The 16352-nt window shown below is 38.0% G+C and overlaps 1 protein-coding gene and 1 long non-coding RNA gene across 4 annotated transcripts in view; one reads left to right on the forward strand and one right to left on the reverse strand.

Moving 5' to 3' along the window:
- The window catches only part of EXOC6B (exocyst complex component 6B), a 604005-nt gene that overhangs the window by 416779 nt on the left and 170874 nt on the right, over positions 1–16352 (forward strand). For all 3 annotated transcript variants that reach the window (XR_014315086.1, XM_082744029.1, XM_082744030.1), the window contains one exon: positions 8017–8158. Coding sequence is in view for 2 of the 3 variants with exons in the window: in XM_082744029.1 (XP_082600155.1) it covers positions 8017–8158 (142 nt within the window). In the remaining variant the exon portion in view is untranslated. The remainder of the gene's footprint in view (positions 1–8016; positions 8159–16352) is intronic.
- LOC309871228 overlaps positions 1–16352 on the reverse strand; it is a 50978-nt gene that overhangs the window by 20959 nt on the left and 13667 nt on the right. The window lies entirely within an intron of this gene.

Raw genomic sequence — 16352 nt, forward strand, 5'->3', positions numbered from 1 at the left:
GGCTCCCTGCTGAGCAGAGAGCCCGATGCGGGGCTCGATCCCAGGACTCTGAGATCATGACCTGAGCTGAAGGCAGCAGCTTAACCCACTGAGCCACCCAGGCGCCCCAAATCTAGTCTTATTTAATCTAATAGAAGAATATCTTTTTACTCTTACATTTTATTTAATGGTAAAAGACTGAATGTTCGACCTCTAAGACCAGGAACAAGACAAGTATGTATGCTCTCAGCATTCTAACTCAGCAGCTGTTGGAAGCTACCTTAATGTAAAATAGCAAGTAAAAGAAATACAAAGTGAGCTAATTGAAAGGGGAGGAGAATGAGAAATGTTTTCTTTAAAAAAGAAATTGTTTACATAGAGAATTCTAAGGGATTTTTTTAAGAAGATAGTGAAACTAAGTTTAGTAAGACCACAAGGTAAAAGGTCACTATGCAAAAAACTGATCTGTTTCTTTTTTAAAAGATTTTATTCATTTATTCCTGTTAGAGGGAGAGTGCACATCAGCACAAGTACAAGTGGCGATGGGAGGGTGCAAAGGGGCAGAAGGGGAGGAAGAGAGACTCAAGTGGAGCCCTGTGTTCATCTCACAACCCTAAGATCATGACCTGAGCCGAAACCCAAGAGTCGGATGCTTAACCAGTTGAGCCACCCAGGTGCCCCAAAGCAGATCTGTTTCTGTGTACTAATAAAGAGGAATTAGAATCTGAAATTAAAAATTAATGTCATTTACAACATCAAAAACCAGGAAATACTCTAAAAAAAAAAAAAATACTCTGTAATAAAATAATATGTGCTAAGCTTGTGCACTCAAAATTGTAAAACATTACCCCCCCCCCAAATTAAAGAAGATCTAACTAAATAGGAAAGAATACTGCATTTACGGATGCAATATTATTAAAATGTCAGTTCTCCCAAAATTAATGTAAAGTTCTTCTCCACCAGGCTGTGGGTGAGAATTAAACCCCAATGCCCTAGGGCATCCATGCTACATAATGATGTAACCTTTCTTTTATGTATGTTGAATTGTACCAGCTAGACCAATCTTGAAAAATGAGTATAGATGCTTAAAAGCTGATTTAAAGATTAATATGGAAATTAAAAAATTTAAAATAAAATAGCCAAGACTATTTTGAAAAGGGAGAATAATGTTAGAGAACTTTATGCCACCTGCTTTCTATATTTACTGTAAAGGTTTAGTAAGTAAGAGAGTGAAGTATTGACGTAAAGATTGACAAAAAGATCAGTGGAACAGAATAGGGAGTCTGATTTTCAACAAAGGTGCTTATGCCGTATCACTATATTGTATACTAGTATTGAATACTATAGTGTACACTGGATTGAAGCTAATATTACACCATATGTTATATACGTGGAATTTACATAAAAGCTTTTAAAAAATAAATAAAAATATGTTTGACTGTCTCTACCTCCAGTCACTACCTACCTGGACAATAAACTCGAACAGGTACTTTTTAAAAGAGGTTATCCTTTTGGCCAGTAGGCATATGAAAAGATGCTTTAACAGAATGACTCATGAAGGAATTCAAATTGAGACTACAATAAGATACTACTACACACTGGCAATATAGCATGAATTAAAAAGTCTTATAATACCAATGTTGGAGTGGATAGGGAATAATCTCGTACATTGCTCATGGGAGTATGAAATGGCACAATCACTCTGAAGAACTCTGGCAGTTTATGTGATCTAGCAATCTTTTTTTTTTTTTTAAGATTTTTTAAAAAATTTATTTATTTGACAGATAGAGATCACAAGTAGGCAGAGAGGCAAAGAGAGAGAAAGAGGAGGAAGTAGGCTCCCCGCTGAGCAGAGAGCCCAATGTGGGGCTCAATCCCAGGTCCTGGGACCGTGACCTGAGCTGAAGGCAGAGGCTTTAAGCCACTGAGCCACCCAGGTGCTCTGTGATCTAGCAACTTATTCCTAGGTATTTTTTCCAAGGAAAATGAATATTTTCCCTTAAAAGACTTTATTCACAATAGCCCCCAAATAGAAGTAACCCAAATATACATATCAGGAGAACAAAATGAATGAGCAAATGAATGAACATAGTCCTCCACGATAAAAAGGAGCAAACTGTAGATACATACAATACCATGGATGAATCTCAAAAACATGCTGAGTGCAAAAAACTAGACACAGAAGAGGACTGTAGGATTCTTTTTATATGAAGTTCAAGAACAGGCAGAACTTATCTATGGGGCTGTAAGTCAGAAGAGTTATCTCTGGTGGATCTACTGAGTAGAGTTAGAGATAATTCTAATCTAGAGTTATCTCTGGGTGGATCTACTCATTTGAAAAGGGCATGAGAAACTTCTGAGTTTATGGAAATGTTCTGCATCTTGAGCTGGATGGCAGTTTTATAGGTTTTTACATATGAAAAGGTCATCAAGCAATATTCCTAAGATTTGCATATGTACTGTTTGTAATTATACCTCAACAAAAGCATGCATTGCAAAAAGTGTTTCTTAAAGATTTTTTATGTTTCTTAAAACATGATTGAGAATAAGTCAAGTAAGTGGCTACGTCTCTGAACTGAGTTTATAGCATGCAATAAATCCTTCCTCTGACTTCTCCTTCCATCCTCATCTTGAGTAGAAACTCCCAGTTTTCTTTGGACTGGCTTTTATCTCTGGACTTCTTAATTTTTTTAAAAGATTTTATTTATTTATTTGACAGACAGAGATCACAAATAGTCAGAGAGGCAGGCAGAGAGAGAGGGGAAAACAGGCTCCCTGCCAAACAAGAGCCCGATGCAGGGCTCGATCCCAGGACTCTGGGATTGTGACCTGAGCGAGACGTAGAGGCTTTAACCCACTGAGCCACCCAGGCGCCCCTGGACTTTTTAATTTTTTGACGACCAAGTTAGGTAAGGATTGTTTTATTTTTTTGCCATGCTCTTCTTATTTTTTATTACTAGGGGTTCACCATCTCATTGTAGGCTGTACTGATGGCTCAAAGAACACCTCATATGTTGTCCAGGATATTTTGATCATCATCCTTGGGCCTCATTTTTTTTAAGCTGTTAGAGAACTTTCATTTTTCTAGAATGGGGATTTGTGTGTGATTTTAATGAGTGAATATTTATACAGATTCTCTCATTGATTTTAAGAATATCCTTTGGACAGGATTGTAAGACATGAATTCAGTTGTGGGGAAAATCTACTTGGGGAAAATGTGTGATTTTTAAGGTAGCTTAAGTATCATAATGAAGTAAAAATTTATTGTGGGATTTCTGGGGTACATGGGAACCAAAGTTCCAGGCATGGGTTCCAATTGGCAGAAACATATGGAAATATCCAGAGCTTCTCCAAATGTAACTTATGGAATGTCCATCCTAAGTAGATAGGAGGCTTAGTGCTCAGGAATGAAGTGGCCTCATCCAGACCCTTCGGGCTATTGAGGAAAAAGGAACAAGGTAGCTTCCTTGTTCAAGGAAGGAAAAGAACTTAAAAATCAAGTTCCATGAGGCAGGCAGAAGTAAGACAAAGATCCATATTAAAGGAAATGCCTACCATAGAGGTCAGGGTTGAAGGTTAAGGAAGCAGAGGTACCTAGGTATATATATAGAGAGAGAGAACAATTTATAGGGCGCTTTACATTCTCTTTGAGTAGTTCGTTCTCTCCTTGCTAGACATCACTTTCTGTGTCTGAACTTTTCCCTGTTTCACGGTGAAATAATTCATTAAATAACTTGAGAAAGAAAAATTTGACAAACCAAAATGTGAGCAAGGGAGTGTTATTCAGGAAGCAGAAGCAAAAGTTGGTGTGAAAGGACAGCTCTCTTTCACAGCATAGTTCCTGGCACTCGGCTTTTGTCTTACTTTGAAACTTGCTAAAATTATCCAGAGAAGGAAGAATTTGGCTTTGGCCATTTGCAGTGAGTAAGACAAGATCCTTGGTGATCTTGGACTCAGGGTTTGACCCCAGTAGGTTGACAGAGAGCCGTGACTGGAGTTCATTCTCAGTTCCTACTGTGAACTCAGGTTTCTTTTGATGGGGAGGAGAAAAAACTTTTCACTCAGTATCCTGGCCTTTGTATGCTTTGCATTTTCTTGTCTTCTTCATTCCCTTATCCCTTGTCACAGAGCAAGAGAAACAGGTAGCAACTACCAAAGTCCCTTTCCTGGGAAGCAGGATCAAATGATTGTTAAGTCTTTGAAGTCTGACAGGGTTGGATTCATATCCTAGATCCACCAGTTTCAAGATATAGTCAATAGCTTAACCCTTCTCTCCTCATATCTATAAATTGAGGATTAAATACCTCATGGGGTTCTTACGAGAATTATATGAGAGTACTTTCAAAACTTTGGAACATAGTGCTCAATAAATCAAGGCCGCTGCTCTGGTGATAGTGATAGAGATATTTGGTTGATGATGGTGATGCTTTCTCTAAGCTTTTCACCTCTGTTCACTTGTGTACAGTGAATTGCACTTAGTGTGTCATTGAAGTACATCATAATTGAAAGTGATGAGTACTGAGCTTTCTGTAGGACTTTGATGGAATCTGGAAGATTTCTGTATATTTGTGGGTTTTTTTTTTTTTAAGATTTTGTTTATTTGAATGAGAGGGAGAGAAAGCAGAAATGGGGGAAGCAGCAGAGGGAGAGGGAGAGGCAGACTCCCCACTGAGCAGGGAGCTGGATGCTGGGATCATGACCTGAGCCTATGGCAGACTCTTAACCTACTGAGCCACCCAGGTGCCCCTCTTATACATTTGTTTTAATTGAGTTTAGTTGTGTCTTTGGGTCAGAAACAGTGGCTATCTCCTCCCTTTTTGTAAAGAGAATCAGATACTTATGAGATACAAAGTTAGGTATTAGTGTATACCTACTTTGCACAGTTTGGGTGCCATAGTTTCTTTCCTTGCAAACCCTCTGCTTTTTGAGCAGATGTACATATGTGATATGATAATGCAGTATATCACCCTGTGTGAAGTACAGTACAAGGAAGACAGCAAATAGAATAGAAGATTAAAAGAGATAATTTGAATTAGAGAATATGAATCTGGATATGCTTTTGAAGTAAATGAGTTGATTTGGTTACCAAAGAGCTACATGGCAAAAATCAAAAAAGTATTTTCATGGGTCTTGATTCCTCTCCCTTTCCCAAACTTTAAAAAAAAAAAAAAAAGTAATTGTAACTGGATTGAAAGCTAGTGTGAACTATTTAAGTGCTTTGGTAGTGGACTTTCAGTTCATTTAGGTGTTATTTACTTATTGTCTTGGAGTATATTAATAGTATAGATGCATTGAGAGGCAACATGATGTTGCCGATTGAGCTACCTATAAGACCTTGTGACTCAAAATCTCCCTGCATCCCAGGTTCCTTGTATGTTCAAAATATGGTGATAATTCTTAGCTCATTTTTCATCTTGTCTTGCATTCCATCTTTATTTTTGTGCATTGTACATTGGCACTATTACAGCTTCATAAGATACAACCTAGATGTGATGAGTCTGATTTGAAACTCTTCTTAGAGGTATCCAAAAGGGAGTTTTATGGGACTTTTCATAAGTTTAGGTTTTCTTAAGTCCTAAATTCTTACTCTGTTCTAGAGATTTTCGCTGTATGTTCTTAGCATCCACTTCGTAATAAGATTACTTAAAGAATAGGGTGAAATCACCAATATTTATTGCATAGTGTGTTGGTTGTTATTGCCTGAGTCTGTGTTTATCCGTTCTTAGAAAACCTATGGACACCGCAGTGGTAATGGAAACCGGAAGTGAAAGGGGGAATGGGTAGCAAACTGTGCATTAGCCAAGTTCCAAAATGCTTTCTTGATTTAGCAAAATATGTAACAATGAAAACATTCATTTCTGCAATTATCATTTTGTTTGGAAATAAATAATTAGCTTGAAGGGAAGTAAGGTGAAACGTAATTGGAGGGCAGTTAAATAACAGTATATTAAGAGTAGTATAACACGTGGTCATGTGTAAGTGCATTTGGCCTTATTGATTGATATATATTGATTGGGACTTGAAAGCCAAGTCTGTGTTTCATGTTAATATGTTAAGGTTAATAAGCCTTTTACTATTTTGAGATGAATAATGACTCAGGAGGATCAACTAACTTATCCCAAATTGCACAGCCAGTAAATGGTGGTGAATAAAAATTGGAACTTTCTGACTCTTAAGCTATCTTTTCATTTTACCAGTCCAGTTTTGCTTCTCCTTGGCAATCTGTTTTGGCCACTGAAACAAGCCTTTCCAATGCTATCTTTTTCAGCCTCTAGTTTCACTGGGCTTTTTAGCTCTTTGATTTTCACAGCATCTCTATGTTCAGCTTGTCAGGTTCTTTAAGTATCTGTTTTGGCCGAGATAATTATGTTGGGTTACACATTAAAAAGAAAGGCACAGCCAATACTCAGTATTTGAGTAGTTGGCCCCTGAACTGCCACTCTTGTACCTGTGTGGGCCTAGTCTATGCCTTGGATAACCCATAAACCCTGTTATCATCTGGACCAGGTTTTGCTCCATGGTTCATTGTAAGACAGTGTAAGAATTACTACTGCTTTATAGGTGATGGTGTAGGGACAAGATACAGATTTAGGACTGGGTCAAAATACCAAAGAGCTGTGTGAGTTTGTCTAAATTTCTAAACTTCCTAGAAAGCCTTAGTGTATTCATCTACAAGAAGAAAGAATACCAACTTCTTATGGTGATTCTAAGAATGAAATGAAATAGCATAAGATGTCAGCTGCTTAACTGTAGCATATCTTGGGCGTATGATAATGCCCAAGAGGTTGTTTCTTACCCATTTTTCTGGCTTCTGATCTGCACTGCTGTCTCTGCGCATCTGCTTTAGTCTTATCCTCATTGCTTTACTCCACTCCTGTTCTCACTGTTCAAAAGCCACAGACAAGGCTTCTCACATCTTTGATGTGCCCTCTCTTGATTGTTCGCCCAGAGCCTATAACTGGTGAAATTTCTGGCTCTTCTTCATGTGCTCTTGGTTCCCAGTCTCCAGTGGGTTTAACTGAATGCAAACCATTTAATGTGGATTTTGTTTATAATGTAACTTATTTTTCAGTTGTCCTGTATAGTACTCCCTAACTTAAGTATTTCCATTTGTTGTCTTAAATCATCCAGAGTGGGGATCTTCAGAACATACAAACAGAACCATATAGTTGAAGAACACATTTTTATTGTTAAGATTTTATTTATTTATTATTTTAAGTAATCTCTACACCCAACTTGGGGTTTGAACTCACAACCCTGAGGTCAGGAGTCACATGCTCCACCAACTGAGCCAGCCAGGCACCCCTCAGTGTTCATTTTTTAAAGAAAAAAAATTCATCCTTTTAATTATTTATTTTCTGGAAATTTTAATTGTTCTTTTAATTTTTTGTGTGTTAAATGATAAAGCCATAAGCACTCTGGTTTCTAGATAACTTAGGGGATGATGTTTTACATTTGTTTCTTAAGAATTATAGTAATTTCAGGATTCCTTAGGTGGCTCAGTCAGTTAAGTGTGGGCCTTCAGCTCAAATCATGATCCTGTAGTCCTGGGATCGAGCCCCACATCTGGCTCCCTGCTCAGCGGGGAGTCAGCTTCTCCCTCTCCCTCTGCACCTCTCCCATCTTGTTCTCTCTCTCTCTTTCTCTCTCAAATAAATAAATAAATCTTTAGAATCATAGTAATTTTGGAAGGGACTTTCTGAAATTTATTCTCTACAGAAAAATTCCTTTTTCATCTAAATAAGATTTTAAATATTGCCTATCTGTTGTTGATTTGGGGGAAAAAAGTGCTTCTTGAATAAATAGCTGGGCTTTATAAATCTTAGTTTAATGTTATAGCTATATTACTCATGGTGATAAAGGTAATATTTAAGATGATTGCCACCAGGCACTATTCATCCAAGATTTTTCAATGCCAAAGATATCGTGATGGAGAAAACCTTAAAGGAATCCCTAATGGAAAAATAAATTCTGATAATTTTTGTTGGGATTTCATTCAGTCCTTTAACATTATGGTTTGCACTCTTGTTATTCCAGGGAAAGGTGGCCCAGACGGCGTGTATGTCAGCTTGCAAGCATTTAGCCACATCCTTGATGCAGCTCTTGCTGGAAGCTGAAGTAAGACAGCTCACCCTGGGAGCACTACAGCAGTTCAACTTGGATGTCAGAGAATGTGAACGTAAGACAGGGAACCATCCCTTTGCTTGTTTGTTTCACCTGTGTGTGTACTCACTTCTATGGGGGAAAAAAAAAAGGTCTGTGGGGTGTTCGTTCCTGATGGAGTTGAATACCTGGATGGCGGAGACAACTTGAAGGGCACGTAGAAATGGCCCATCAGTAAGCTGATTTGAGCACCCAGAGGTGCATAGGCCCCTACACAGAACAGAGATCTCGGGCCACAAACAAATTTGCCATCTAGAGGGGGATACAAGGCAGACATGCATTTAATACACACCAAAGGAAACCTGATTTGTCCGAAGACTTCAGAAGAATGCAGTGCCCAGCCACTTTTTTTTTTTTTTAATTTTAAACCTACTTTTACATCTTATCTGCAAACTCTTCTTCATCTGAAGAGCGAATGTGTGTGCATCTATCAGTTGGAGATGCTTTTCTATTGTAGGTAGAAACAAAATGTTAGACAGAGTGATTTAAAAAAATAGGTTTTATTTTTCTTAGAGACAATGAGTTGCTATATTGATTTAGTTGCTCAGTGATATCATCAAGGACTTGGGCTCTTTTTGTTTTTTTCTATAATAGAGTTGACACACAGTGTTACATTAGTTTCAGGTGTACAAAATAGTGATTCAGCTTCTCTGTACCTCATGCTATGCTCACCACAAGTGTAGCTACCACCTGTCACCATACAGTGCTATTACAGTGTTACTGACTATTCCTGGGCTGTGCCTTTTATTCCCATGACTTCATTCCTTAACGGGAAGCCTGTATCTTCCACACCCCTTCACCTCTTTACCCATCCTTCCACTCACTCTTCTCTGGCAACCATAAGTTTGTTCTCCATATTTATAGGTATGATTCTGCTTTTGGTTTGTTTATTCACTTGTTTTGTTTTTTAAGATTCCACAGAAGAGTGAAATTGTATGGCATTTAGAGGACCCAGGCTCTTTTGTTCCCTCTCTTATGCCATACTTACAGTTGTGTGGACTTTTCCTCTTCATACATATTATTCCTTCTCATACATGTATTATATTATAGTCAGAAGAGACTCACATTCCCTCAAAAAAATAAAAGTAAAAACAGAAATGCCATCTGACCCAGTAATTCCACTTCTAAGAATTTACCCAAAGAAAACAGAAACACTAATTTGAAAAGATACATGCACTCCTGTGTTGATTGCAGCATTACTTACAGTAGCCAAAATATGGAAACAACCTAAGTGTTCACAGATAAATGAATGGAGAAAGAAGATGTGACATATATCTATAATGGAATATTATTTAGCCATAAAAAGAATACAGTCTTGCCATTCACAACAACATGGATGGACCTAGAGAGTATTGTGCTAAGTCAAGTAAGTCAGAAATAAAAAGACAATAACACATGTTCACTTAAATGTGGAATCTGAAAAATAAAACATCCCCCCCCCAGAAATAGACTCATAAATACAGAAAACCAACTGGTGAATGCCAGAGGGAGGGTGGGGAATGGGTAAAATATGTGATGGGGATTAAGAGGTACAAAATTCTACTTAAAAAAAAAAAATGACAGAGATGAAAATTAGAACTTAAGGAGTATAATCAATACTGTAATAACTTTGAGTGGTGGCTCACTTGTAGTCAGCATTTTGTAATGCATATAATTGTCAAATCACTATGTTGTACACCTGAAACTATAATATAATATTGTATGTCAGCTGTACTTCAGTTAGAAAAAAAAAAAAAAAAGAGGAGGAGACTTACATTCAAGACAGGAAAAAAGAGGCCAATGTCACTTATTCCTTTTATTAAGAAAATTAAGACCTTTTCAGGAGATCCCTAACAAACTTTCCTGTCTCATTGGTAATGGCACAGTTACGTAGTCACCTCCACCTTTAAGGGAGGCCACAAGATTATCTGGCAAAGTGACAGAGGAACATCACTATTGGGATAGTTGATTCATCGTGAATCATCCCCTTGACACAAAATTAGTTCTGGTTAGGAAAGAGAAGGAAGAAATAGAGAGTGTTCTGGTGTTCATTGTGCTATATCAATGAGAAATGAAGAAGAACAGAAATTCTATGACAACTTGAGATTTTTTTTCTAATTCTAAGAAAATCAGTGGAAAATTCTAAAAGTGTGCTAATACTTCTAACCATTTTTTAAGATCTTTACTGCCTGTTGGTTTCCCTTGATTGATTTTTAAAATTTTTTTTTATTTTTTTATACATATAATGTATTATTAGCCCCAGGGGTACAGGTCTGTGAATTGTCAGGTTTACATACTTCACAGCACTCACTGTAGCACATACTCTCCCCAATGGATTTTTGATGGCTAGAAATTAAGGTTTATTGGCAGTTCTGGTTTTAATTAATTACTGTAGACTTCCAGTTTCAGTCACCGGAATATCAACATCACCTTTTTGCCATAAACAACTATAAAACTGATTAGAACAATTCTTTTCATGTATTGGGCAGTAGATAGCACAAGGCTGTAATTTTTTAGAAAGGGGAAATGCATAAGGTAAACTTGACATTCAATCTCGTTTTCTGTCTGGGGGGCACTATCCAAATAGGTGCCCAGGAAAGTAGAACCCAAATCAAAACTGGAGTTTAACACAGAAAAAACAAAACAGAACAAAAAAACAAAAACAAAAACAAAAACAAAAAAACAGAGATTGGCCCAAGCTCTGGTGAGGCAGCTGGGATTTGTGGGGCAGGATTCGAGAGAGAAAAGAATTGTTTAGCTGGAAGAGTCTACATTGGAGAGCCCTTGAGTCTTTGGTCAAAAACTGAGTTGCCATTTGCAGAGGGTAAAATCCTGTGAGGCCCGGCAGAGTTTAGCCAACTGAGGATCTGTGAGCTGAGTAGGAAAGCCAGACATTAGAATTCTGACCAACCAAAGTTGAAGACCAGCTAATCATCTTGTACATTCAGTAAGACCCCAGAAAGTTAGGCCTTAAGAGTACTGAAGCTCTTGAGTAAGAGCCAATCTTGATCCACCCTAACAAATCCTAATGATACTTAACAAGATAAAGGTCATCTACCAATAAAATAACTGCCTGCCAAAACCAAACTCAACTGTCTTTGAAGGAAGAAGAACATATACAAAATTTCAGACTCTTAACCACATAACCTCAACAATTTTACAGGAAGAGTTAAGATTTGGCATGCAAAGAGAAAGGAAAATGTGACCCATAACAAGAAAGGACAGGCAATAGAAATAGACCCACTGATAACAGAAATGTTGAAAACAGAAGACAGGGCCTTTAAAAATCTGCCTATGGATATATTCAATATAAACTATAGCTGAATTTTTTCCCACCTTTCGTAAAAAGCATTAACCCATTGATTCAAAAAGCTCAATGAATCTTAAGCAGGATAAACACAGAGCCACACTGAAGTACATTACAGTCAGATTGCTAAAAAAATAAAAAATAAATAAATAAAAGAAAGTCTTAAAAGCATCCCAAGAAGAAAAGACATATTGAAAGGCAATGATAAAAATGACAGCTGCTTATCAGAATCAGTGCAACCAGAAGGCAATAGAGTATCTTCAAAGGAAAGAAAGGAAAGGAAAGAAAAACAGAAAAGGCCTGTGAACCTAAAACTCTGTTTTGTAAAATGTACCCTTCACAAATCAAGATAAAGACATTTCAAATGAAGAGAAGTTAAGATAATTTGCTTCCCAGGTTTGTACTACAAGTTCTTTAAAAGGTAGTTTTTCCAGTTGAAGGGCAATACTAGAGGCTAACTCAGATCTATGAGGCAGATGACATTGTTCAAAGAGGTCTAAAGCAATAGACACATCTTTATCTGGAACCTTCACATGACCTTATTAAGATAGGACATTTAACTCCCCTTTTCTTGAATCTGGGCAAGTTTGTGACTTGATTATAACCAACAGAATGTGGCAGAAGTGGCCTTGGTGACTTAGGTGGCTCAGTCATAAAAGGCATTGCTGCCACCATCCCCTTAGCTGTTGCCTAAGAAGTCCAACTACCTTAAGGCCTCGACGACGTAAGGAGCTCCAAATTGGTTTCTGCCGGGAGGCCACCTGGGGAAGCTCTGATGGCCCAACATTTTAAATTTGATGTTCTTGGTGCTATATTTTGTTATATTCCTTTAAAAAGTGTTAGATTGTATTGTGACCTGTATTTACATTTCGTGGGATTGGTTGGAATCTTTCAAAGCTTGCTTTTATGTTTACATCAGGTCCAGAGCCACTTTTTCTATAGGTCTTAACAACCCCAAATCTAAAGCAATGCCTTTCAAAGGATTCTACCTGATGTCCCAGGTATCTGGAGACCTTTCAGTTCTGGCTGGTGGGAATACAAAATATGCCCATCTCTGTAAAAGCTCTGTAAATTATTCAGCATGTTTATTTCTGGTGGTTCTTTCCCCAGTCTTGGGTAGTGTCTTCTCATACATGCCCAGACCAGTACTCAGCCAAGTATTCAGTGGGACCCTTCTGCAATTTTCCTGAGTCCTCTCATTTGTAACTTCCACCTTTCTGGGATTTGGCCAGAAAATACTAGTTGCCTTGGCATTCTGGACCATAGTCTGTGACTTCAACTCAGATGGCCATGTTTTGTTTGGATTCCCTCCCTATGCCCGCTTTGCATCACAGCCTGGAAACTGCCTCTAGGTATGCTTACCTGATTGGTTTTCCTTCTTTCTGAGCTCACAGTCCTGCACTGTCATGTAGTTTCTAAAACCATTCCTTCAGGTGCTCTGTCCATTCTTGAGGGGTTTTTCTTGTTTTCTGTTTTATTTTATCCAGTGGCAAGGTGAATCCTCTTCCTATTACAACATCATGACCAGTACCAGAATCAAACATCCTCTTGTGCTTTTTAAAAATTTTATATTTTGCAGAAATAGAAACTGCTCTTTATAGAATTTTAGGGAAAAAAAAAAAGATGAGCACAAAGAGAAAATAAAAATTACCATATTCTTATCATTCAGAAGTAAGTACAATTCCAGGGATTGTATTTGGAAATGATAATATCTAGCAGCCACAGAACTTTTTCTAGAAATCATCCATCTGATTCCTTGCATTTAGTTAGTCCAAATTGTTTTACATGCCTCTATCTTGACCAGTTATTTACCAGGGGGATAAAAACATAATGATTGGCTAGACCAGACAAAAGTGATTTTTAATATTGGGTATAAAGTCATCCCTTTCCAAGTTTTGAAGAAAGAGTAGAACCTCATTGTGATATAAACAAAGGAAGGACTGGGCTTTGGAGTGGGTGAATCAACCAATGTCATTGGCTTAATAAAGTCTGATGAATGATTGGGAGTCACTACATGACTGTATTTAGTCACAGCTAAAAGATAAAGAGGAATGGAGGTGATGAGGCTAAAATATATGAGCCTTGAGGAAGAATGATGGTCTAGGAGAAGCACTGGGGAGTAAGGGAGATGCCCATGCTGGTGCCTGATTCTGAAGGACATTTTACGTAGGAGAATGAGCAGCTTCTACTTGAGAGAATGGTAGGGGAATTGGTATCCTTAGCACAGAGCTAGCTTTCAGTTAAGGCTGAGAGGTGGAGAGATCCCTTAACGAAAGGGTGGAATCCTACTAGAGTTTGTTAACCATGCCTAAGTGGTTCCAGAGAGCCAGTACTGTATCTAAAAAGCCATTTGATATTGGTAATAGCCTTGTTCAGACTTAGGATCAGCTCAAAGCCAACATTTGTAGGTCCCGAGACAATGCCTCCAGTAACCATATTACCACTGAATATTTTTTCTCCATATATTGTGGAACCACTAAGATTCATCGATGTAGAGTTTTAATGTTTCACTTCTGATTGTCAGTAATTTGTCTGTCAAGAAACTTTCCATGGACATTTATGTTATTTTAAAAGAAAGAATTCTATTCTACGTCTTTTGCTATACCATCCCCCTAATTCTTTTTTTTCTTTAGATGCTCAGTGGTCTATAAAAAATCTTAAAGAAATGATACATAAGATCCCAGTAACTATACAGAGGCGTATAAAAGCAGCCCCAAATGACAAGATAATTAACACTTACATCTTTCTACCCAGTGGTGTGTGCCTGCAGTATTTTCTCTATTGTCTGTGAGTCCTTGCAAGAACTATAGATGTCCCGAAAGAAATCAAACTCTGGACAAGGTAGAATACGAATGTACCTTAAGTGTTTGACTCTGAGGCCTGGGCTGTCATTTTCTTAGATCCAAGTACACAGAGAAATTGTAGGCATTACCATGAGCCTGAGAAATTCAGCTAGTACAGTGCAGTCTTGAAGAACACTGAGTTCAGGGTCAGCTCAACCAAACGGATTCAAGTCCCCACTTAAATTTAGTGTGGCCATGGGTCTGTTATTTAACCTCTCCCAGTGCCATTTATGAAATAGGAATAATAATAGTAACTAATGCTACAGGGACGGGGTCAGGATTAAATAAGAGAATGCATGGAAAGGTATATTTTGTGGCCAATAAAGCACTAAGTACGCATGAAGTAGCGGCTTCCCCTGCTTGTGAGAACAGGGGAGCAGCATGAGCAGCGTGGCCTCTGATTAATATCCCCAAGATCTCGTGTGGGCCACTTGGACGTTTGTCTGCGGTTTATAAATCAGGGAGGTTTGGAGATGCCCTTTTATTTGGTGTAAGAAATTCATTTTTGTTTCCAGTAACTGTCTGTGAAACTGCTGCGGTTATCCTGAAAGGTCTGGTCCAGAACCAATAATTTTCTGATTCTCAGCTTGATGCCCTTGTAAGATACCAGTCAGTGGGCTCAGCTGTTTACAGGCAACACAAATACTTAGGGCATCATTATCTAACAGGAATGTTGTTACGTAATTTTTCCTGATGAGATGCTAAACCAAATACCTTTAACATGGAGGCTCTTGAGAATTCAGAAGGTGTGAAGAAAATATTCCTCCCCCTTCCAGAGTTGACAGTAACCTCTAGGTATTTCTGCTTTGTATAGATTTCATCTTACACCTCTGTACGTCTGCACATCTTAGTTTTGCTTTTGGATGTGGGAGCCTTGGAACCTGGCAAAGGGACTGGATTTTAAATACCAGCAAGTCTTGATAGCCTCGTACTTTACCTCCTTCGCCAAATGTGGGCTGTTTGTCATTCATGTACTTCCTAGTCAGTCTGTGCCTCAATTGGGAATTTCCTGGGTTTTCTCTTTGTGCGTTCTGAATAGAGAGGTCTAGCTTCATAGTCAAGCTGAACTACTTGTTTAGAACATCAGTTCGGTAATCTGTTCGCTTATTTGACAGATATATGTGGGGTCCCTACACGGTGCAGAGTACCATGCTGGAGGCTGGAAATACAATGGGAAACAATGGATTTTAAATAGGAGAGTGATTTGGTTCAATTTGTTTATTTATTTTTTTAAAATTTTATTTATTTAGTTCTCAGAAAGAGAGAGCACACACAGGCAGGGGGAGCAGGAGGCAGAGGGAGAAGCAGACTCCCCACTGAGCAAGGAGCCCAATGTGGAACTCTATCCCAGGACTCTGGTATCATGACCAGATTAGAAGACAGACGCTCAACTGACTGAGCCACTCAGGCATTCCTTGAATTACTATTTTAATCATATTCTGAGTCTTTATAAATGTATAGGTAGATTTTATTTTAGACTTCATTTTGTGAAGTGCCTTCTTTATGCTTATATAGTAATCACAATTTCATTAAAACATTTAAATATCTAGGATACAAGTCCTTTTCATTACAGTTCTGTTTTTCAAGAATGTTTTGGGCTTTTTTTTTTTTTTTTTTTGTCTTAGCCATTCCTTTTTTCTCCCCCCTTTATAGAGTTAGACTCTACTCTCTCCTGTTCTGTCCATTCTCTTTCATAATTTTAGAATACTTTGTCAAATTCTTTTTTCTTTTTTTTTTAAGATTTTATTTATTTATTTGGGAGAGAGATGGGTAGCAAGAGAGTGCACAATTGGGGAAAACATGGAAAAGCAGACTTCCAGCTAAGCAGGGAGCACAGTGTGGGGCCAAATCCCAGGACCCTGAGATCATGACAAGACACTTAACCAATGGGGCCATCCAGGCACCCCTACATACGTATTTTTAAAAGGGACTCTGCATTTATCAGGAGCCATCAAGACCAGTAACAAAGCTGCTACAGTATAGAGATATATAATAGAGATAAGTTGGGAGCTTCATGAAAATGAATGAATCAACTTATTTAACCTCCCTAAGTCCATTAATAAACTAGAAGTACTAATCTC

Source organism: Mustela nivalis, assembly GCF_964662115.1.
Source record: "Mustela nivalis genome assembly, chromosome: 8".
Classification (NCBI taxonomy): domain Eukaryota; kingdom Metazoa; phylum Chordata; class Mammalia; order Carnivora; family Mustelidae; genus Mustela; species Mustela nivalis.